Genomic DNA, 24,677 nt, shown 5'->3' with positions numbered 1-24,677 from the left:
ACTCTTCTCTATTAATAACACAGGGACATGACCGGAGAGGGGAGGATTCTGGGAAATATGTTACATGACATCACTCTTCTCTATTATAATAACACAGGGACATGACTGGAGAGGGGAGGATTCTGGGAATGACGTCACATGACATCACTCTTCTCTATTAATAACACAGGGACATGACTGGAGAGGGGAGGATTCTGGGAATGACGTCACATGACATCACTCTTCTCTATTAATAACACAGGGACATGACCGGAGAGGGGAGGATTCTGGGAAATATGTTACATGACATCACTCTTCTCTATTAATAACACAGGACATGACCGGAGAGGTGAGGATTCTGGGAAATATGTCACATGACATCACTCATCTCTATTATAATAACACAGGGACATGACTGGAGATGGGAGGGATTCTTGATATTGTCACCTGAGCTCAGTCCTATGTCTATGAAGAACACAGGGATCTCAGTGATATTAGACATGTACTATAGTAAGTGGGGTCAGAGTAGTTAGGAAGTAATTATAAATGAATGTTAATGTTCTAGTGTAGGATAGTCTCGGTCCGCCAGCTATCAGCCAGAAGGCATCAAGTCTCTGAGTAGATCACTACGTCTCATAAGCGTCTAGGATGGAGTTCTGGAGGAACATTATTGGATCCTGCGCTGATGTTGCGGTTCGGTCTTGTTTTTTTTACATTTCGAGATGTAAATTCTTTTACATAATTTTTTGGCACATAAAAATTTGCCTTTAATTTGTATACAATTTTTCTTAGTGTTTTTTCCTGTTTTTTTTTTTTTTTAATAGACTGGAGATTAGGGGATGGAATTATATAGTAAACGAACAGAGACTCCCGTCCTGAAGTTCACCCTCCGGCGCTGAGGTCCTGTTCTCTGCCATCCGGTCCCGGGTGATCCTGCTGCAGTCATGTGCCGCTCATCAGTGAAGTGCTACTGCAACCAATTGTTGGACAGCATGATAGCTGAGGCCAGACTGTCGCAGGATCTTCCCGGTCCAGAGCGGTGGAGAACAGGACCTCGGCGATGGAGTGCGGGGGCACATCAGGGGGTGAGTATCTGTTAGTTTACTGTCTAGTTCCATCCCCTGACCTACAGCCAATTTAAAAAAATACCAGATAACCTCTTAAAAGCAGACTTCACAAATAATGAATTAATGCCCCGTCTCAAGATGGGAACTCCGAGTTGGCCAGCCTTAGCTCTCTATGCTATTGTACTCTGTTTCCGTAACCTCTATAGAAGTGAATGTGTGTTACGGAAATAGCGTATCTAGGGGACGATGTTTGGGACCCCCATTCTTGAGAGAGGTCCCAGATGATCTAAATGTCTAATATGGGAATACCCCTTTAACTCAGGATAGCCCTAGGGGTATTTGTTAGCCCCAGGGCAGTCCCTTAAAACCTTCTGCATATTGGGAGTTCCCGTCTCTTTTGTGATGCTGCGATCACTATTGATCGCAGGATCACAAGGATTAAATTGCAGGATGAGCGTTTTCTTGGTGTGGTGGCTGTCAATCACTGCGAGCACATCTGCTGTGCCCCTGCGATCACAACGCCATAAATGTATGGCACCGAGAGGATTCTGGGAATTTTATTTAGTGGTTTTGTTTTTGTTTTAATACGCAGGATTACATTATAGTGAAAAAGAAATCGAAAGAGTCCAAAACGCCCAGAAATGTGTCTGCCGGGTGGAAGAGAGCCAGGACCCCCATGATGGAGCCCCCTCCTCACTCACTGATCCGTCAGAGAAACCATGATCAGAAGATCCTGGACCTCACCCACAAGATCATCGAGCTGCTGACGGAAGAGGTGAGCGCGGGGACGTTCCAGGTGATGCGTCTCGTGGATGGGTCAGGGTCTTATTTCATGTGATTGTGTCCTCCTTCTGCAGGACTGTGAGTATTTAGAAGACCACCCCCATCTGTACCAGCCCCTGCCGTCACCAGGTAAGACCTAGACACCCCGGCTATATGATAAACTCCTGTAAACCATGACTTGACTCCCTGGATATGTTTTTTACAGATGGTTCTAGTGACGGAAGTTCACCGGAGAGAAGCGTCAGTCCTCTGGATTCCCCGGATTCTGGGGAGGAAAGTCACGATGTTCCTCAGGATAGTCAGGTAGTCACGATGTTCCTCAGGATAGTCAGGTAGTCACTATGTTCCTCAGGATATTCGGGTAGTCACGATGTTCCTCAGGATATTCGGGTAGTCACGATGTTCCTCAGGATAGTCGGGTAGTCACGATGTTCTTCAGGATAGTCGGGTAGTCACGATGTTCCTCAGGATAGTCAGGTAGTCACTATGTTCCTCAGGATAGTCAGGTAGTCACGATGTTCCTCAGGATATTCGGGTAGTCACGATGTTCCTCAGGATATTCGGGTAGTCACGATGTTCCTCAGGATAATCGGGTAGTCACGATGTTCTTCAGGATAGTCGGGTAGTCACGATGTTCCTCAGGATAGTCGGGTAGTCACGATGTTCCTCAGGATAGTCGGGTAGTCACGATGTTCCTCAGGATAGTCGGGTAGTCACGACGTTCCTCAGGATAGTCGGGTAGTCACGACGTTCCTCAGGATAGTCAGGTAGTCACGATGTTCCTCAGGATAGTCAGGTAGTCACGATGTTCCTCAGTATAGTCAGGTAGTCACGATGTTCCTCAGGATAGTCGGGTAGTCACGATGTTCCTCAGGATAGTCAGGTAGTCACGATGTTCCTCAGGATAGTCAGGTAGTCACGATGTTCCTCAGGATAGTCGCGTAGTCACGATGTTCCTCAGGATAGTCAGGTAGTCACGATGTTCTTCAGGATAGTCGGGTAGTCACGATGTTCCTCAGGATAGTCGGGTAGTCACGATGTTCCTCAGGATATTCGGGTAGTCACGATGTTCCTCAGGATAGTCGGGTAGTCAGGATGTTCCTCAGGATAGTCAGGTAGTCACGATGTTCCTCAGGATAGTCAGGTAGTCACGATGTTCCTCAGTATAGTCAGGTAGTCAGGATGTTCCTCAGGATAGTCAGGTAGTCACGATGTTCCTCAGGATAGTCGGGTAGTCACGATGTTCCTCAGGATAGTCGGGTAGTCACGATGTTCCTCAGGATAGTCGGGTAGTCACGATGTTCCTTAGGATAGTCGGGTAGTCAGGATGTTCCTCAGGATAGTCGGGTAGTCTCGATGTTCCTCAGGATAGTCAGGTAGTCACGATGTTCCTCAGGATAGTCAGGTAGTCACGATGTTCCTCAGGATAGTCAGGTAGTCACGATGTTCCTCAGGATAGTCAGGTAGTCACGATGTTCCTCAGGATAGTCGGGTAGTCACGATGTTCCTCAGGATAGTCGGGTAGTCACGACGTTCCTCAGGATAGTCGGGTAGTCACGACGTTCCTCAGGATAGTCGGGTAGTCACGACGTTCCTCAGGATAGTCGGGTAGTCAGGATGTTCCTCAGGATAGTAGGGTAGTCAGGATGTTCCTCAGGATAGTCAGGTAGTCTCGATGTTCCTCAGGAAAGTCAGGTAGTCACGATGTTCCTCAGGATAGTCAGGTAGTCACGATGTTCCTCAGGATAGTCAGGTAGTCACGATGTTCCTCAGGATAGTCAGGTAGTCACGATGTTCCTCAGGATAGTCAGGTAGTCACGATGTTCCTCAGGATAGTCAGGTAGTCACGATGTTCCTCAGGATAGTCAGGTAGTCACGACGTTCCTCAGGATAGTCAGGTAGTCACGATGTTCCTCAGGGTAGTCAGGTAGTCACCTCACCAAGTATTCCAGGAACCTGCTCATCATCCCATTTTCTACTCCATTATAAAACCTTATTTTTCTAAACCAGTTTTTGTTTTTTCTGTTCAGTGCGACGATATGATCGATATTAAAATTGAAGTTGTAGAGGAAGAAGAAGAAGAAGAAGAGGAGGAGGAAGAGACTTATCTCGTGGATGAAAGGCAAATTAAGGAGGAGGAAATTGCAGTAGATATCGGCACAGGTCAGTAATATTATTGAAGGGGTTACCCAGGATGATAAAATTGATGGCCTATACTTCGGATCCGCCCCGCCGGTCAGCTGTGTGATTGGGCCGCAGCCTCTTATGGTGTGAGAAAGTACCAATAGGAATAAAACCTGTCTGTGTCTCATATATAAAGAGTCACAGAGGCGGGGCTACAATGTAATATTGGATGTGAGCATTTATATAAGCGCTACATGTTTATCCAAACCTCCCAACCATCAAGTGTTATAAAAAGGGACAACACAGAGGGGCAAGTTTTTTCATGTTAAACCACGCCTCTAACCCCGCCCAATCCATATTTATACACACAAAGTTACCACTATCATTCCCCCACAGTGCCTCCTCAGACAGCATCGTGCTCCCACAGTGCCTCCTCAGACAGCATCATGCTCCCACAGTGGCTCCTCAGACAGCATCGTGCCCCCACAGTGCCTCCTCAGACAGCATCGAGCCCCCACAGTGCCTCCTCAGACAGCATCATGCTCCCACAATGGCTCCTCAGACAGCATCGTGCTCCCACAGTGGCTCCTCAGACAGCATCGTGCCCCCACAGTGCCTCCTCAGACAGCATCGAGCCCCCACAGTGCCTCCTCAGACAGCATCATGCTCCCACAGTGGCTCCTCAGACAGCATCGTGCCCCCACAGTGCCTCCTCAGACAGCATCGTGCCCCCACAGTGCCTCCTCAGACAGCATCATGCTCCCACAGTGCCTCCTCAGACAGCATCGTGCCCCCACAGTGGCTCCTCAGACAGCATCGTGCCCCCACAGTGGCTCCTCAGACAGCATCGTGCCCCCACAGTGCCTCCTCAGACAGCATCGTGCCCCCACAGTGCCTCCTCAGACAGCATCGAGCCCCCACAGTGCCTCCTCAGACAGCATCATGCTCCCACAGTGGCTCCTCAGACAGCATCGTGCCCCCACAGTGCCTCCTCAGACAGCATCATGCTCCCACAGTGCCTCCTCAGACAGCATCGTGCCCCCACAGTGGCTCCTCAGACAGCATCGTGCCCCCACAGTGCCTCCTCAGACAGCATCGAGCCCCCACAGTGCCTCCTCAGACAGCATCATGCTCCCACAGTGGCTCCTCAGACAGCATCGTGCTCCCACAGTGGCTCCTCAGACAGCATCGTGCCCCCACAGTGCCTCCTCAGACAGCATCGTGCCCCCACAGTGCCTCCTCCGACAGCATCGTGCCCCCACAGTGCCTCCTCAGACAGCATCGTGCCCCCACAGTGCCTCCTCAGACAGCATCGTGCCCCCACAGTGCCTCCTCAGACAGCATCATGCTCCCACAGTGGCTCCTCAGACAGCATCGTGCCCCCACAGTGCCTCCTCAGACAGCATCGTGCTCCCACAGTGCCTCCTCAGACAGCATCGTGCCCCCACAGTGGCTCCTCAGACAGCATCGTGCCCCCACAGTGCCTCCTCAGACAGCATCGAGCCCCCACAGTGCCTCCTCAGACAGCATCATGCTCCCACAGTGGCTCCTCAGACAGCATCGTGCCCCCACAGTGCCTCCTTAGACAGCATCGTGCCCCCACAGTGCCTCCTCAGACAGCATCGTGCCCCCACAGTGCCTCCTCAGACAGCATCGTGCCCCCACAGTGCCTCCTCAGACAGCATCGTGCTCCCACAGTGGCTCCTCAGACAGCATCGTGCCCCCACAGTGGCTCCTCAGACAGCATCGTGCCCCCACAGTGGCTCCTCAGACAGCATCGTGCCCCCACAGTGCCTCCTCAGACAGCATCGTGCTCCCACAGTGCCTCCTCAGACAGCATCATGCTCCCACAGTGGCTCCTCAGACAGCATCGTGCCCCCACAGTGGCTCCTCAGACAGCATCGTGCCCCCACAGTGCCTCTCCACGGTATAATGCCTCATAAAAATAATATAATAATTACTCACGTAGTACCGTTCCCATGACAAATAGAGGTGTTCCCTTTGCGGGTCTTTGAATCTCCTCACGGCCGGCAGCACAGGGGGAAGGGTGAAGCAGGAAACCAACGTCTCATTGCTCCACTGTTGTTATCCACTGTGTCTGCATCCTATAATAACAATAACCTTTATATAGCGCCAACATATTCCGCAGCACTTCACAATGTAGAGGGTTCATGTACAGACAATATCAGACATTACATAGTGACACAGCTAATATATACAAGAAGAGTGAGGGCCCTGATTACAAGAGCTTACAATCTATGAGGAAATAAGGGGGACACAAAGTGTAAAAAGTGCAATGGTCCTCCATCTTTCATACATATGGGGTAGTAACAGAAAGCGTCAGGAGTCGATAACCAGCCGGTAACTATGGCAGACATGACGTGTATTAGGGTGCAGGGAGTGTAGGGGAGACTGCTGAATGAGGGGGGCAAGTTCTCATGACTAATGTAAAGGGGGGCCAGGGAAAGGCATGAGATTAGGGAATGTTATAGGCCGGTTTAATAAGATGTGTTTTCAGGGCACACGTAGAACTGTGGATGTTGGGAATTAATCTGATTGTCTGGGGTAGATCATTCTAGAGAACTGGTGCAGCACGAGAGAAATCCTGGAGACAGGAGTGGGAGGTTCGGAGTATGCTAAGGACGAAGATACTGTTTAAGCTGGGACATGCCGCCGACCGCATGGGACATGGACCATAATCTGGGACTGTGGATACGGGAAGGTTGGGAGGCATGACTTCTCGAATGTCAAATGGCTTTTAGGCTACAATAATTTATCATTGAATGATGTACAATTAATCTGAGAAGAGTTGGACTTGATGGGCGCGTGTCTTTTCTCATCCTAAGTGTAATGTACTTATGTATAATTCTTTTTGCAATGATCTGTTTTTAGCAGGTCTGAACAGAAATATCTCAGATGAGCAGCTCCTGTTATCCTCAGATTGTAAAAGTGAAGATAACGACTTCTCGGAAGATTCTCCTGAAGAAACCTCCATTACGCCTCAAGTGTTTGAGGCTACCGATCAGTCGCCTGACCCAACACGTCATGAGGAACGTTCTTCCGATAAGTCGTATGTTGAAACTCAACGTGCAGGTCGCAGAAGGAGCAAAACCTATCCCTGTTCTGAATGTAGCAAGTGTTTTACAACAAAATCTTTCTTGCTTCGCCATCAGAAAATGCACTCGAAAAAGTCTCTGTTTTCATGCTCCGAGTGTGGAAAATGCTTTACTCATAAATCGGAACGTGCTCGACATGAAAGAGTTCACACTGGAGAAAAGCCTTTTCCGTGCTTCGACTGTGGAAAACGTTTTCCCCACAAATCAGAACTTGTTCGACATGAGAGAATCCACACGGGAGAGAAGCCCTTTACATGTTCTGAGTGTGGGAAGAGTTTCAGGCAGAAATCTGACTTTCTTAAACATCAGAGAATTCACACCGGTGAGAAGCCGTTTTCATGTTCCGAATGTGGGAAATATTTTACGCAGAAGTCTAACCTTGTTGAACATCAGAAAATTCACACCGGGGAGAAACCATTTTCATGCTCAAATTGTGGGAAAAGTTTTGCCAGGAAAGCAGAACTTGGTAAACATCAGAGAATTCACACGGGGGAGAAGCCGTTTTTATGTTCCCAGTGCGGGAAACGGTTTACACACAAATCGGAACACATTCGACATGAACGAATTCACAAGGGGGAGAAGCCATTTTCATGTTTCGAGTGCGGATACAGCTTTGCAATGAAATCAGAACTGGTTAAACATCAGAGAATCCATACGGGGGAGAAGCCGTTCTCATGTCCCGATTGTGGCAAATGCTTTACACAGAAATCTACACTCGTCACCCATCAAAGAACTCACACCGGAGAGAGGCCCTTCATGTGTTTAGAGTGCGGGAAAGGGTTTACCCAGAAATCAGATCTTGGGAAACACCTAAGAATTCACACGGGGGAGAAGCCATTCTCGTGCTCTGTATGTGGGAGATGTTTTACCAGGAAACCTGAACTTGTCACACACCAGAGATCTCATAAGTACGAGAACACCAGCTCCGTGTTAGATGACTAGAATCCAATGTTGACGTCCGCCGTCCTGCTCGTAGATGATCCCCCACTTTCACTACTCTCTGCGTTTTAAAGGGGTATTCCGGAACTAAAAAATTACATTTATTTAAATAAAACAATGAAAATGATATAACTTTACAATGTACTTCCGTTTCATCAGATGGCTGTAGCGTCTTATATCCTCCTCCGTCACCGCCCCCTTAGTGAAGCAAAATCTGCACTTCCTGTGCAGACCCGTCCATTTAGTCTTCTGCCTTGCTTCCGGTTTCCGGCTTTCACACTGTACGGTTACGTCACAAATGACGTAACCGTACCACGTGCTTCTTTATCTCATTAGAGCATGCGTGGTTAACACACTCCACCGCGCATGCTCTGTGAAATTATTATAATAATTTTATTATTATAAATTAGCGACGGAATATGAAGTTGCGGGAATAACGGCCGTTTCGGCCGTCTTCCCGACAGGTGCAGGAGCTGTGACAGCTGCTGTCTTGTTCAGCAGCTGCCGCAGCTCCTACAGCGGGGACCGATCGCTGTGTCCCCGCTGTCTAACCCCTTAAAAGCCGCGTTCAATAGAGATCGCGGCTTTTTAGGGGTTAAGTTACCATCGCCGGCCGGCCTGCTACATGATAGCGGCCGGCGATGGTTACTATGGCAACCGGACACCAAACAATGGCGTCCGGCTATGCCATCGACGGAAGCCTAATGGGTCCTGACAAAGTCAGGACCCACTATGCTTGCTGTCAGTGAATAGCTGACAGTTCTAATACACTGCACTACGCATGTAGTGCAGAGTATTAGAATAGCGATCAGGGCCTCCTGCCCTCAAGTCCCCTTGTGGGACAAAGTAATAAAGTAAAAAAAAAAGATGTGTAAAAATAAGAAAATAAAAGTTAAAAAAAATCCCCCTTTTTCCCTTATCAGTCCTTTTTTATTAATAAAAATATATAAATAAATAAAATATACATAATTGGTATCGCCGCGTCCGTAACGGCCTGAACTACAAAATTATTTCGTTATTTATCCCGCGCGGTGAACGCCATAAAAGAAAATAATAATAAACCGTACCAAAATCTCAATTGTTTGGTCACTTCACCTCCCAAAAAATGTATCAAAAATAGATCAAAAAGTCGCATGTCCCTAAAAATGGTCCTGATCGAAACTACAGTTCGTTACGCAAAAAATAAGTCCTCGCACGGCTTTATTGATGGAAAAATAATAAAGTTCTGGCTCTTAGAATAAGGAACACAAAAAGTGAATGATTGTTTACAAAACGTATTTTATTGTGCAAACGCCATAAGACATAAAAAAACTATAAACATCTGGTGTCACCGTAAGGCCGAGTTTACACGAGCGTGTGCATTTTGCGTGCGCAAAAGGCACTTAACAGCTCCGTGTGTCAGCCCTTTATGATGCGCGGCTGCGTGGTTTTCGCGCAGCCGCCATCATTATGACACTCCGTTTGGATTGCTTCCGTGCGACATGCGTGGTTTTCACACACCCATTGACTTCAATGGGTGCGTGATGTGCGAACAGCGCACAAATATAGGACGTCGTGCGTTTCACGCAGTGGACATACGCTGCGTAAAAATCACGCACCTGGCTGCACGGCCCCATAGACTAACATAGGTCCCTGCGACGCGCGTTGCACGGATGTATAACACGCTCGTGTAAATGAGCCCTAATCGTATCGCCCCGCAGAATAAAGTGAATATGTCATTTATAGCGCACGGTGACGCTGTAACAAAAATAGAATAAAAAAATAATAGTAGAATTGCTGTTTTTTAATCACCACGCCACCTAAAAATATAATAAAAACTGATCAAAAAGCCGCATGCACCCCAAGAAAACTACAATGAATTCCTCAAGGGGTCTAGTTTTCAAAATGGGTGCACCTTTTGGGGGTTTCCACTGTTTTGGTACCACAAGACCTCTTCAAACCGGGCCATTTTGCGCGTTAATGACCTTTTGGATTATTTTTTGTTTTTTCACGGTCGCATTCCAAGAGTCGTAACTTTTTTTTTATTCCGTCGACATCGCCGTATAAGGGCTTGTTTTTTGCGGGACGAGTTGTATTTTGTAATGTCACCATTTTTAGATGCTTACAATATATTGATTAACTTTTATTAACTTTATTTTAGGAGAGAATTGAAAATAAGCAGCTATTCCAGCATTGATTTTCACGTTATAAATTTGCGCCGTTTACTATGCAGCGTAAATAACATGTTACCTTTATTCTACGGGTCGGCACGATTACAGGGATACCAAATATGTAAAGGTTTTATATGTTTTCCTACGTTTGCACAATAAAAACCCTTTTAGAAAAAAATTACTTGTTTTTGCATCGCCGCGTTCCAAGAGCGGTAACGGTTTTATTTTTCCGTCTATGTGGTCGTATGTGGGCTTGATTTTTGCGGGACAATGTGTAGTTTTCATTAGTACTATTTTGGGGTACACAGGACTTATAGATTAATTTTTATTTAATTTTTTATGGTGGGAATGGGAGAAAAGAGCGAATTTTGCCGTTGTTTTTTTGGACGCCGTTCATCCAGCGGTTTAATTAATGTGTTAATTTTATTGTTCAAGTGGTTACGATCGCGGGGATACCATATATGTGTATGTGTGATTTGTTTTGACACTTTTACTTTAAAAAAACCACTTTTTGGGCAAAAAAAATAGTTTTATTTGATTTTCACTGTAATTTTTTTTTTGTTTTTTCACCAACTTTATTTAACGGATTGACATTTTTTTTTTAGTCCCACCATGGGACTTCACTATGCGATGTGCCGATCGCATATATAATGCTTTGGTATACTTCGTATACCAAAGCATTATTGCCTGTCAGTATAAAACAGAGGGAGCTCCCTCCTCTGTCAAACACATTAGATGCCGCTGTCACTATTGACAGCGGCATTTAATGAGTTAAACTGCCGGAATCGGAGCGCGCTTCGATTCCGGCAGTTGCAGCAGGAGCCATGCTGTGTATAACAGCCGTGCTCCTGCCGCTGATCGCGTGGGTACACTGGCAGTACCCGCGCCATCACAGGACGGATATATCCCTCCTCCTGCGCGAACTAGCAGCTGCAGAGGACTGATATATCCGCCCTTCGGCGTTAAGAGGTTAAAAACGCAGATATCCAGTGATTTCAGCTTGTGCCATCAGTAATAGAATGAGAGCACCAAAATGAAGACTGAGATTGCAGAAGTTAGTAGAGCTGGGTGTAGTAGGCGGAGCAAGTGCACTGCTGCATGCACATTGCATGCTGGGACTAGAGCAGTGCACGCAGGGAGGAGAAACACAGGAAGAGAAGAGGAATGAACTTACTGAGCAAAACAAACCTCTCAAGGTAAACAATAGGGAGTAATGTTACTAAAACCATTTATTATCAAGAAAAAGCTAGTCAGAGTGCACTGATATATTAATAGAGGAACATTGCATTGATTTAAAAAAAAAAAAAAGGATTGGAAAACCCCTTTAATTATTTCTATCCACAGCAAGTAGTTTACTTTTAAACATTGGAAGCCATTGTCTTGAAACTATAAACAAAAGTGAGTAATTGGATTGATTGTATTGAGGCTTTAAAGGGGTTGTTCGAGCATGGAGCGGTTATTCTTACTGATAGGTCATTAGTATATGATCATGGGGGTCCTAAACCCAGACCCTGCGCCGATCAGCTGTTCTGGCTGCCTCCGGGAACCGGAGGGTTAGGCAACCTTATTATGTAGACACCAGCTAAATACAGTCCCTATTTTTTTTTGTGGTTTTTAGTCTTTTTCGCTTATACCAGGGAACTTTCTCGCTAGCAAAGTCCTGTTCTTACTGCAGCATCAGCAGATGGTCTCTCTCTGCAGTGTGGAAGGCAGGAGGGGGAGGTGTGTTGTAAGCCAGCAGGCATGGTGACTGTGACCGGGCTGCAGCTGCATTGAGGGGAAAAGCGTCCCAAAATATATCCACGCAATTCTTCCGTATGTTATAGAGGGTGCGGAATAGAATGATCCATGCACTTTAAATGGTGGATTTATGGGGAGATAAGGGTGTTCTGAATCCAGGGCTATTCCTTAGTTGACTTGGTGGCATTCTCCGTTGAGTACCGTATGTATGGAGCTGATGTCGAGAAGATAATGGCTACATAAATATGACGCCAAGAGCAGTATGGTAGCCCGGTACATGGGGCTCCTTGTTTCGTTGTACTTCCTCCAGCATGTGGCTATGCCAAGTCCATGAAGCCTTCATTCAAACAAGAATTTTCATGGACCGTAGCGATGGATAAGTTTCCCTTATTCTTTGTTATTCCCAGGAGTAGTTTGATCCAGTTTGATCGGCATGGATTGGCTACCTACAGGGGGCGACGTTTGGGTTGCAGGGACTGGTCCAGGTCTAGATTGGGGGTTTCCTGCTCTTCTTCTCTTATCTCCATCTTTTTCTTGTAATTAGATTTTGTAATATTATTTTCCCTTCTTTTTCTCTTCTGCTTTTAGCTTTTTGTTATTTTAATAAAGGGACTAGAACGGACGAGCTCTTTCTTGTGTTCTCCACTTTGTATTTCTTTATGGTTCTATCTTTCGGCCGACTCTATTGGACACTATGGTGGCTATGACACATGATTAGAACTTGGATATGTAACATGTTTTCTCTATTCCGTACCTGTGTGATGTCACTTCCTGTAGTCGTGTCAATGCTTAAATGTTGTACAAAATTGTAAAATCTTAATTAAAACTATTGAAACTCAATATAAATATCGATTGACAGAAAAAGAGCTGACAAATATGCTGGGGTGTTTGACCCGTCAGCCGGTGGGTTGGTCTGTGCATCTCGGAGGACTTGCTTTGCCTCCTCCAATAGATTTTTGACAGTTTTGTACTTTTTTTGTAGCCTGTGGGAGCTCCGTCATCCAGTGGTGAGCTCCTTGTTCTTCTCCCTTACTACCTTGGAGTATTTGAGTATTTACTATCTTGTGTTTGAGTTCATTGTCATGCTGAAGAATAATAGTACATCCAGGGGTGAACATAGAGCTTGTTCTGCTACAAAGGGAGGAAGGGGCCCACTCTGGTCATGGGGGGTTTCAAAACAAATATTTCTCTCGCCTCCACCCACCCCCCTCTCTAACTCTCCACAAGTCTCTCAATATTACGCACACTACATCATCCCAGTCAGCCAATGATAGAGACTCTGAGCTGCTCTGTGATTGGCTGATAGCTGATGATGATGACGGCTAGCACCCTGACCCATTCATTACAATGGGGCCATGCACACTTTTTTTGACGGTCCCGTTGCTCCGTTCCGATCAAAAGTAGATCATGTCCAACTTTGGTCCGAGATTCCGTGACCGTGAGGCCCATGCAAGTCAATGGGGCCGTCAAAAAAACTGAAGGCACACGGAAGGCATCCGTGTGCCGTCCGTGTGTCGTCCGTGTGTGACGGAGCCGTTGCCTAGCAACGGCCGGGCGGGAAGACGTAAATTACAGATATATTACACTAATCGGCAGCCACTTCTCTCTATCAATCACTGATAGAGAGAAGAGGCTGCTGATTAAAAATAAAATAAAAGCAGTTCATACGTACCCGGTTGTTGACTTGGTGACGAGTCCCTCTTCTTCCTCCAGTCCAGCCTTCCTGTATGACGCGGCAGCCTGTGATTGACTGCAGAGGCGGTCACCTGGGATGAAGCGTCATCCCTGGAGGCCGGCCTTCTGACGTCATCCAGACTTGCGTGACCGCCACTACAGCCTGTGATTGGCTGCAGCGGTGACATGGGATGAAATGTCATCCCAGGAGCCGGACAGGAGGAAAACGCAGGGAGTTCTGGGTAAGTATGAACTGATTTTTTTATTTCATAAATTGTATTTTGCGAGTGCCGAGCACGGTCATTCTTCAGCGCTGGTCACTGTCCAGGGCACTGAAAGAGTTACCGCCGATCAGTGCAGCCCATTAACTCTCAGCACCCTGGACAGTGATTAGCGCTGAACAACCCTGCTCTTTCAGCACCCTGGACAGTACCATGCTCGGCGCCCGGAAATCACACAGCCGCTAAAACGGGCACACGGAACCGTCAAAAACGGCCGCTAAACGGTGATGGAAGTGTGCACGAGGCCTAATGCATGCATGAATATCATAAAAAAAACACTGGCATATACTTAAAATCGATTCCTACCTGAAAGAGATCCTGCCAGAAAAACCTAGAATAACCTATAGGAGATCACAAACCATATGTAACATTATAGCACCTGGAGATAAAGATGCATCACCCATTACCAGCGGTCATTGGCTCCTACAGATGCGGCCACCGGAGGGCTTTATGTTGTGGTCACATCACACATGGCTGCCGCTCCTTCACTTCCTCTGGAACTAACGAGTCTTTTCTCATTAAAACCTACATGAATTGCAGCAATAGCTACGTTATATATTTATTAAAATGTGGGGAGAACCACCCAACAACTGCGACGCAGAAATAATGACGTGAAGAATGGTTTTCTAAAGCCGCGTTTCACTACATTTTTCTATTGGAATATTTGGAAATATTCTCGTCACTCCTATGGAATCCATCCCAGCAACTCATAATGACAGGTTTAGTAGACTCAAACAGAGAGAGAACTATTGGATTTTGACATTGTCTTGTCTACAACCCGGTGGTCTTAATGACCTCTCTGAATCGGCATTACACGAAAATCGACATTTTTTCACGGTTTTTAAAAAAACATTTTATATTTCTATATGTTTCTATTCATAAATATCTGTCCACCATTCCCGCTGTTCATGTGACCGCTCCGTGAGATTTTGTTTGTTTTTTACTTTTCGAGTCTTCGTTCTCCCCCCTTTATATCGTTATTTCACCCATTGCCCTCGGCCTCTCCCTGGTTGTCATTTATCCGTCATCTTCTTACATATCTCACATTACTCTCATTTTGACTGTATTCCTGATGACGTCGTTTACATCTGTTGTGGTCTGTGTAATTGATTGCTCGTGTTTGGCGGTTTTTTCCTTTGATCCCCTCCCCCTCATCCACATGTGTATTTAAGATGTGTGTTCAGCTTTGTTTTTACCTATTTTTGGCCTGATGAAGACGCAGGTTCTGCGTTGAAACGCGTCTCCCTTCTTTGCAAAATAAATCTACCGATCATTATTATTCTTCTGCTTTTCCTTCCTTTGAGTAGCACTTTCCTATATCCAGTTTTTAACATGTATTTTTTCCAAAATATATACTTTTAAATTGTTAGTTGACCTTAGACCGCAAGGGATGTTTTCTTTAACCCCTTTTCTGTACTAGCGGACTAATGACACTGGCTGGCCATAAGACGACAGGACTAGGCTTCACTTGTAGCAATCCCATTTCCTAGGGAATGACTGTATCTCCTGGTACTCCGTTATTCAAGGACTTACAGTAGGGACCAAATTGTGAACCAACCAGATTGTTTAAGAAATGGGAAACGTGTAGCATGTGTCATAATACTAGCAGGCAATAGGAATACGACAAACAGGAACTTACCTGTAATGCCTGCCATCGCTGACTGCCGGCATTCTCCACTCACCGGCAGCCGCGACCTCAGGACTTTGGGGGTGTCTCCTTCAGAGACGACTGCACACACTGCTCTCCTCCCCGGCTGAATCCCGTAGGGTGCACATGCGCTTGTCCCCAGTCTTGAAGGGCCAGCGTGCGCACCAGGAACTTCACCCCCTAGCCAATCCCAGCACACCTGGGACTTTAAAAAGAACTCTGCCCACTTTCTTATTGCCTGATCAATATTGCATCCAACTTTGTTGGTCTGCAAAGGTGTTCGGTGTCTAGTGATCGTGTCAAGTCCTGTGCAGAGTCTGTGCCAAATCCGGTGTCCGTGCCAAGTATTGTCCAGTGTCTGTGCCAAATCCGGTGTCCATGCCAAATCCGGTGTCCGTACCAAATCGTTTGACCAGCTGCTACTCCGCTACGGCGGAGCTGCCCAATGGATCCGCATACCCCACAGCCGTGACCTTACCTATTGCAGATGAGGATGGTAAGATGTCATACACGATGGCAACAAATGGGTGATGGTAACAAGCTGACCCTTACTCTAGCTTGCCCTATATCCGTTAGCACTGACCAGACACCACTGTCTCTAACCTGCAGACGCTCCCTAACTATGTAAATCTCAGGCCAATGATATGAACGCTCGTTCCCTATCGGTGTCCTTTGTAAATCGGGCAACGATCAAATACTCGTTTGTCGGCTAATCTGCTCGTTTATGCGGCCAATAAAATGGTCACTAGGCGGCAGCAGATATTCCTATGTAAACCGGAAGATGTACTACCGACATGATGGAAATGTATGGGGACGATCGCTTGTAGTAACCATCGCTCGTCCCCATACATTACCAATCACAGTTCTATGCAAAAGAAGCAAACGATCGGCGAGCTGTCTTGACGATTGCCACTCGTTTTCACGTTCATATCGGGCCAATGTGAAAGGACCCGAATTCTGATTAAATCAAAGTTGACCAGAATTGGGCTTACATAAGAGTTCGCTGCCAAAAAGACCATCTGACGGAATGAACACTGAGCGGCTGCTTTGTATTAGAAAACCTGAAACTGCAGCAGAGACAATGACTTCTTTTCCATAAAAACTAATTGCAAAATTCTTTTACAGATTTTAGCAGTAATGATACATTACGAGGAAAACAGCACTGGTAAAAGAAAGGAAGGAAGAGAAAGGAGAAGGAAGGGAAAGGAGAAGAAAGGAAGGGAAAGGAGAAGAGAAAAGGAAGGGAAAGGAGAAGAGAAAAGGAAGGGGAAGGGAAAGGAGAAGAACAGGAAAGGAAGGAAAAAGAAAGGGAAGTGAAAGGCGAAGAAAGAAATTGAAGGGAAAGGAGAAGAAAGAAAGGGAAGGGAAAAGATGAGAAGGGAAAGGAGAAGAATGAAAACGAAGGGAAAGGAGAAAGACAAGGAAAGGAAAGAAGGAGAAAGGAAAGGAGAAAAAGGGAAGGGAAAGGAGGAGAAAGGAAAGGAAAAGGAAGGGAAGGGAAAGGAGAAGAAAAGGAAGGGAAAGGAGAAGAAAAGGAAGGGAAAGGAGAAGAAGGAAAGGATGAGAAGGGAAAGGAGAAGAAAGAAATGGAAGGGAGAGGGAAGGGAAAGGAGAGGGAAGGGAAAAGATGAGAAGGGAAAGGAGAAGAAAGAAAAGGGGAAGGGAAAGGAGAAGAAAGAAAAGGAGAGGAAGGGAAAGGAGGAGAAAGGAAAGGAACAGAAAAACTCCTGTCTCCTGAAGAACAGAGGATCGTCATCCCTCTAGCATATATAGGTATAAGACTCGCGAGTAAAGTAGTTCTACCAAGCAGGGGAGCGGTGAACAGGCCGGGCAGGTAAGATATCATCTCAGGTATTCTGTAGTGTAGTCATGTTCTCACCTCCCATTGGGCATTTATTGACGATCTGTTGTTGGACCTTTCTTACGGGACTAAACGATCGTCCAGATCTAGGGCAACAACATCCAGGAGGTGAGTGGAGCCGGCCACGATGACTGGATACAAGTCGTGCAGCAGAGTCCATAAAAAAGAGTGGTGAATGTCCATAGTAGAAGGTGTGAGCTGCTCTTCCTCTGAAACGTCTCTCCTAACGCAGCACTGAAGATGGCCTTGTGGCTAATAAAAAGGTTTTGGGGGAAAAAAACATAATTTTTTGTAAAGACCACTGGCCACCTCTCCTGTCTGTTTTAGTAAATAATTATATTATATTCTTTATGAAATAGCAATTCCAGAGCAAATCTGCGTTGTGCTGTTCAAATGTTATTCCTCCTAGAAATGTATGAATAAATTGTCAACTGGGTGTTACCAGTTGAGGGTGTGTCACTACACAAACTGACGTTGTCCAAGTAGTGCTGACCGAGTGAGACTGTAGTTGTCACTTTATACGTACATTTCTAGGAGGAATAACAGAGGAACACACAACACAGATTTCTATGAAAATATGTTTTAAAAATGTTATTTAATACACAAAACAAGTATTTATGAGAATAGACGTGTGAGGGAGGGGCAGGTCCCCTGTAAGTCCCACTAAGTGACATATATAACATTTCCCGATCACTAATATAATTCATTACAATTGTCTTTATATTACAATGTATTATGCCTGTGAGCGTTAGGTATTGTTCATACGGCGTGTATCGAAAAACGCTCCAAAAACACTTGCTTTAAGCTTCCCATTGACATCAATGGGAAAACGCATTGTAGTGTATATGACGTTTTGGTTTTTTTACACCTCGTATGCACAATGTTTTCGACGCGTGTTTTTTTCAAAACCGCCTGCACTTTAAACGCTAGCGTTTTTCATGGGTTTACACATCTGGGTTTTTTTGTGCGCCGTGTGAACAAGGTCCTACACTGACCTGCTGCCTATTATTTGTTGGGCCCTGGCTACCATTGCAACCCATAGACGCCCTGCGATCTTGTTGCGGATGCAGCAATGGGGTCAGAGAGGGAGCCCCCTCCCCTTTCTGTCTAGCCACTTTGATGCTGAGGTCACTATTGAATGTGGGCATTTAAGGGGTTAAATAGTGGGGATCGGAGCTACAGCTGACACCCGCTGCTGATGGTGACAGGCCCGCACTGTACCGTGTGGGATGGCTTTGCTTATTCATCACACACACACACCTCTGCTGCCCACATCACACACACCTCTGCTGCCCACATCACACACACAGCTCTGCTGCAAGTTACATACACATACAGCTCTGCTGCCCACATCACATACACAGCTCTGCTACAAGTTACATACACATACAGCTCTGCTGCCCACATTACATACACAGCTCTGCTACAAGTTACATACACATTCAGCTCTGCTGCCCACATCACACACACACAGCTCTGCTACAAGTTACAGACACATAAAGCTCTGCTACAAGTTACATACACATACAGCTCTGCTGCCCACATCACATACAGCTCTGCTACAAGTTACATACACATACAGCTCTGCTGCCCACATCACACACATAGCACTGCTACAAGTTACATACACATACAGCTCTGCTGCCCAAATCGCACACACAGCACTGCTACAAGTTACATACACATACCGCTCTGCTGCCCACATCGTACACACAGCTCTGCTACAAGTTACATACACATACAGCCATGCTGCCCACATCGTACACACACAGCTCTGCTACAAGTTACGTACACATACAGCTCTGCTACCCACATCACACACAGCTCTGCTACAAGTTACATACACATACAGCTCTGCTACCCACATCACACACAGCTCTGCTACAAGTTACATACAGCTCTGCTACAAGTTACATACAGCTCTGCTACAAGTTAGTGTCGCTGCAGAATTTACTTTGTCCGTTAACGTTGGACATTATTTGCATTTGTCTGAGTTCCAAATGAATGAATTCTCTCTCACTGGTGGATCTGAGAGAGGCGGCCGGAGAGACCATGACCCGCAGGGTTGGTGTTCAAACAGTCTCTGCTCCTAGGAGGCGGATCCATCTTTATTTATAGGAAAATGAGAGTAGGTGGTAACCTCATAATTCTACATATGTAACATACAGAATCCCAATCTCCTCTCTAGTCTGTAACTTTAGCCATAAGAAATACAATGTCATCACGTTCTCACGTTGCCTTTGTAACAGCTGAATGCAACGTCATAAACTCAAGACTTAGAATAGCGCCCCCTGTAGGCTGCTGTGTCAGCAGTTCTGTGAGCTCCAGTTTCACCTGTCCATAGCAGTACATATTACATATTAAGCACTTTTAGGGTCTGTGCACACGAGAACTGTCTTTTACGTCTGAAAAGACAGACTGTTTTCAGGAGAAAACAGCTGCGTCGTTTCAGACGTAAATGCAGCTCCTCGTATTATGCCAGGCGTCTTTGATGACCGTAATCTTGAGCTGCTCTTCATTGAATTCAATGAAGAACGGCTCAAATTACGTTGCAAAGAAGTGTCCTGCATATAATGTATATAATTGTCCTGCACTTCTTTGCCGAGGCAGTCAATTTACGCGTCGTCGTTTGACAGCTGTCAAACGACGACGCGTAAATGACAGGTCGTCGGCACAATACGTCGGCAAACCCATTCAAATGAATGGGCAGATGTTTGCCGACGTATTGGAGGCGTATTTTCAGACGTAAAACGAGGCATAATACGCCTCGTTTACGTCTGAAAATAAGTAGTGTGAACCCGGCCTTAGGTTCACACATATAAAGATATTAAAATATTTTTGACAATTCCCTTCTTTTGAACATTGAACATAAATAGAATATCCATCCGAGGCTTCCTTCTGGTCAGCTATTCTAAATCAGGGCACCACGTGCCATTCACCTCGGGATGGGTACTCTGTATACGTGTCTAGCGATAGGTGAGTGTACAGCGTTACTTACTGAACACACCTGAAGATTTAGGGAAATACAGGTTTCACTATTAGGACAATTCCCTCCCTTGGTGCTGTGCTACGGCTCGACAGATAACTGTATCAGGTGTGGAAGCATTTAGTGTCACATAACAGGTGGCTCTGAATTTTTCCTTCCTCCTCGGTTTTTTTGGGTGGTGGGGGGTCTGGACCTCATGCACTTTAATATCCTGTGCTGTTTTCTTAACTGCTGATACTTTTGCAATCAAACATGTTACAAGTTTAACCATAATATATCTCTAAGTAGCTGATTGTAGTCTGGCTAAGGTACATTCTCCTGGCTGGCAACCACTTATATGCTCTATGCCCACATATATGACATACATGTTGGGCTGAAGCACATCCCTGGAGTGATGAAACACTCCTGCCATCCAGGAGAACAAGATCATGTCCTGTCTGGTGACATTCATCGATGCTGCCCCCTTTTAAAAGTTAGATGACCTCGTATTGCACCTTCTAGACCCTGCGTCAACCTTTTACCAGCTGTATCAGAGCATTGGGAGCTGCCCGCTGCTTTTACCCCCACACATTATACAGATTCTGTGTCTCTTCCCTCACAGTCGGTGAGGTTTACAGCATCAAACAACATGTCATTTTTATTAACCTGACCCATGTTTACACATCACACGGTGTCATTGGGGTAACATCTAATCATGGACGGTGGTATTCCTGGCCTGAGATCTGTTTTCCACAGCGCCTCCATCTTTGAATATCTTACACGGTTAAACAGCCAGGGAACAAATGCCCATGCTTCTATTACAAGAGAGACAACTCCAGGAGAGTTAGGGTTAAGCGCTAGAGAAAAGACGGGACCGCAAGGCCAAGGCAATAAATTCATCTATCTTCAGATCTGGCATCATTTTTGAAGAAAGGGGAGTGGATACATATACAACAGTCCAGCAATATAGTCAATACTGATATCACTTGATGTGTGGAGCTATCTACAGGGGGAGCTGTGTGTGGCGCTCGATCTATACGGGGGCTATCTACAGGGGGCTTTGTGTGGAGCTATCTACAGGGGGGCTGTGTGTGGCGCTCGATCTATACGGGGGCTATCTACAGGGGGCTTTGTGTGGAGCTATCTACAGGGGGGCTGTGTGTGGAGCTATCTACAGGGGGGCTGTATGTGGAGCTATCTACAAGGACGCTGTATGTGGCACTATCTACAGGGGGGCTGTGTGGCGCTATGTACAGTGGGGCTGTGGGTGGAGCGATCTACAGGGGGGCTGTGTATGGAGCGATCTACATGGGAGCTGTGTGGAGCGATCTACAGGGGGCTGTGTGTGGCGCTATCTACAGGGGGGCTGTGTGTGGAGCTATCTACAGGGGGCTGTGTGTGGCGCTATCTACAGGGGGGCTGTGTGTGGCGCTATCTACAGGGCCTGTGTGTGGCGCTATCTACAGGGGGGATGTGTGTGGCGCTATGTATAGGGGGTCTGTGTGTGGCGCTATCTACAGGGGGGCTGTGTGTGGAGCTATCTACAAGGGGGCTGTGTGTGGCACTTCCTACAAGGGGGCTGTGTGTGGCACTACCTACAGGGGGGCTGTGTGTGGAGCGATCTACAGGGGGGCTGTGTGGGGAGCGATCTACAGGGGGCTGTGTGTGGAGAGTTATCTACAGCGGGCTGTGTTTTGTGACACTATCTAAAGGTGACTGAGTGTGGAGCTCTATCTACAGGGGGCTGTGTGTGGCGCTATCTACAAGGGCTGTGTGTGGAACTATCTACAGGGGGTCTGTGTGTGGCGCTATCTACAGGGGGCTGTGTGTGGCGCTATCTACAGGGGGGCTGTGTGTGGCGCTATCTACAGGGGGGCTGTGTGTGGAGCTATCTACAGGTGGGCTGTGTGTGGAGCGATCTACAAGGGGGCTGTGTGTGGAGCAATCTACAAGGGGGCTGTGTGTGGAGCAATCTACAGGGGGGCTGTGGGTGGAGCTATCTACAGGTGGGCTGTGTGTGGAGCGATCTACAAGGGGGCTGTGTGTGGAGCTATGTACAGGGGGGCTGTGTGTGGCGCTATCTACAGGGGGCTGTGTGTGGAGCTATGTACAGGGGGGCTGTGTGTGGCGCTATCTACAGGGGGCTGTGTGTGGAGCTATCTACAGGTGGGCTGTGTGTGGCGCTATCTACAGGGGGGCTGTGTGTGGAGCTATCTACAGGGGGGCTGAGTGTGGCCCTATCTACAGGGGGCTGTGTGTGGCGCTATCTACAGGGGGCTGTGTGGAGCTATGTACAGGGGGGCTGTGTGTGGCGCTATCTACAGGTGGGCTGTGTGTGGCGCTATCTACAGGGGGGCTGTGTGTGGAGCTATCTACAGGGGGGCTGAGTGTGGCGCTATCTACAGGGGGCTGTGTGTGGAGCTATCTACAGGGGGGGCCTGAGTCTGGCGCTATCTACAGGGGGGCTGTGTGTGGCGCTATCTACAGGAGGCCTGTGTGTGGCGCTATCTACAGGGGGCCTGTGTGTGGCGCTATCTACAGGGGGCCTGTGGCGCTATCTACAGGGGGCTGTGTGTGGCGCTATCTACAGGGGGCTGTGTGTGGAGCAATCTACAGGGGGGCTGTGTGTGGCGCTATTTACAGGGGGCTGTGGGTGGAGCTATCTACAGGTGGGATGTGTGGAGCGATCTACAGGGGGGCTCTGTGTGGAGCGATCTACAGGGGGGCTGTGTGTGGCGCTATCTACAGGGGGCTGTGTGGAGCTATGTACAGGGGGGCTGTGTGTGGCGCTATCTACAGGGGGCTGTGTGGAGCTATGTACAGGGGGGGCTGTGTGTGGAGCTATCTACAGGGGGGCTGTGTGTGGAGCAATCTACAGGGGGGGCTGTGTGTGGAGCAATCTACAGGGGGCTGTGTGTGGCGCTATGTACAGGGGGGCTGTGTGTGGCGCTACGTAGAGGTGGGCTGTGTGTGGAGCGATCTACAGGGGCTGTGTGTGGCGCTATCTAAAGGGGGGCTGTGTGTGGTACTATGTATAGGGGGTCTGTGTGTGGCGCTATCTACAGGTGGCTGTGTGTGGCGCTATCTACAGGGGGCTGTGTGTGGTGCTATCTCCTGGGGGGCTGTGTGTGTGGAGCTATCTACTCGGGGGCTATGTGTGGAGCGATCTACAGGGGGGCTGTGTGTGTGGAGCGATCTACAGGGGGCTGTGTGGCGCTATCTACAGGGGGCTGTCTGTGGAGCTATCTACAGGGGGCTGTGTGTTCTGAGCTATCTACAGGGGGTTGTGTGTGTAGAGCTATCTGCAGGGGGTTGTGTGTGTAGAGCGATCTACAGAGGGCTGTGTGTGGAGCTATCTACAGGGGGCTGTGTGGTGCTATCTACTGGGGGGCTGTGTGTGTAGCTATCTACAGGGGGCTGTGTGTGTAGCTCTACAGGGGGCTGTGTGTTGCGCTATCTACAGGGGGCTGTGTGTGGCGCTATCTACAGGAGGCTGTCTATGGAGCTGTCTACAGGGGGCTGTGTGTGTGGCACTATCTACAGGTGGCTGTGTGTGTGGAGTTATCTACAGGGGGCTGTGTGTGTGTGGCACTACCTACAGGGGGGCTGTGTGTGGCACTTCCAACAGGGGGGCTGTGTGTAGCGCTATGTACAGGGGGGCTGTGTGTGGAGCGATCTACAGGCGGGTTATGTGTGGCACTACCTACAGGGGGCTGTGTGTGGCGCTATGTAGAGGGGGGCTGTGTGTGGAGCGATCTACTGGGGGCTGTGTGTGGAACTATCTACATGGGGGCTGTGTGTTGCGCGATATACAGGGGGCATTGTGTGGAGCGATCTACACCGGGCTGTGTTTGTGGCGCTATCTACAGCGGGCTGTGTTTGTGACGTTATCTAAAAAGGGCTGTATGTGGAGCGATCTACAGGGGCAGTGTGTGGAGCTATCTACAGGAGGCCTGTGTGTGGCGCTATTTACAGGGGGCTGTGGGTGGTGCTATCTACTGGGGGGCTGTGTGTGTGGAGCTATCTACTCGGGGGCTATGTGTGGAGCGATCTACAGGGGGGCTGTATGTGTGGAGCGATCTACAGGCGGGTTGTGTGTGGCACTACCTACAGGGGGCTGTGTGTGGCGCTATGTAGAGGGGGGCTGTGTGTGGAGCGATCTACTGGGGGCTGTGTGTGGAACTATCTACATGGGGGCTGTGTGTTGAGCGATATACAGGGGGCTGTGTGTGGAGCGATCTACACCGGGCTGTGTTTGTGGCGCTATCTACAGCGGGCTGTGTTTTGACGTTCTCTAAAAAGGGCTGTGTGTGGCGCTATCAACAGGGGTGCTGTGTGGCGCTATCTACA

At 47.7% G+C, this 24,677-nt stretch overlaps 1 protein-coding gene across 3 annotated transcripts in view; it reads left to right on the top strand.

The window, feature by feature from the left end:
* The window catches only part of LOC142663505 (uncharacterized), a 67,325-nt gene that overhangs the window by 13,913 nt on the left and 28,735 nt on the right, over positions 1–24,677 (top strand). The window contains exons 3-8 of one of the 3 annotated variants that reach the window (XM_075842221.1): positions 1,639–1,821; positions 1,904–1,958; positions 2,035–2,132; positions 3,860–3,992; positions 6,846–7,977; positions 17,532–17,546. In XM_075842221.1, coding sequence (XP_075698336.1) covers positions 1,639–1,821; positions 1,904–1,958; positions 2,035–2,132; positions 3,860–3,992; positions 6,846–7,977; positions 17,532–17,546 — 1,616 coding nt within the window. Of the gene's footprint in view, positions 1–1,638; positions 1,822–1,903; positions 1,959–2,034; positions 2,133–3,677; positions 3,699–3,859; positions 3,993–6,845; positions 8,133–17,531; positions 17,547–24,677 lie in introns of those variants that run through there. The other 2 variants (XM_075842219.1, XM_075842220.1) reach the window with 2 other exon arrangements.

Source organism: Rhinoderma darwinii, chromosome 11 (genome assembly GCF_050947455.1).
Source record: "Rhinoderma darwinii isolate aRhiDar2 chromosome 11, aRhiDar2.hap1, whole genome shotgun sequence".
NCBI classification, from domain to species: Eukaryota; Metazoa; Chordata; class Amphibia; order Anura; family Rhinodermatidae; genus Rhinoderma; species Rhinoderma darwinii.
This window is presented reverse-complemented; position numbering and strand designations above follow the sequence as displayed.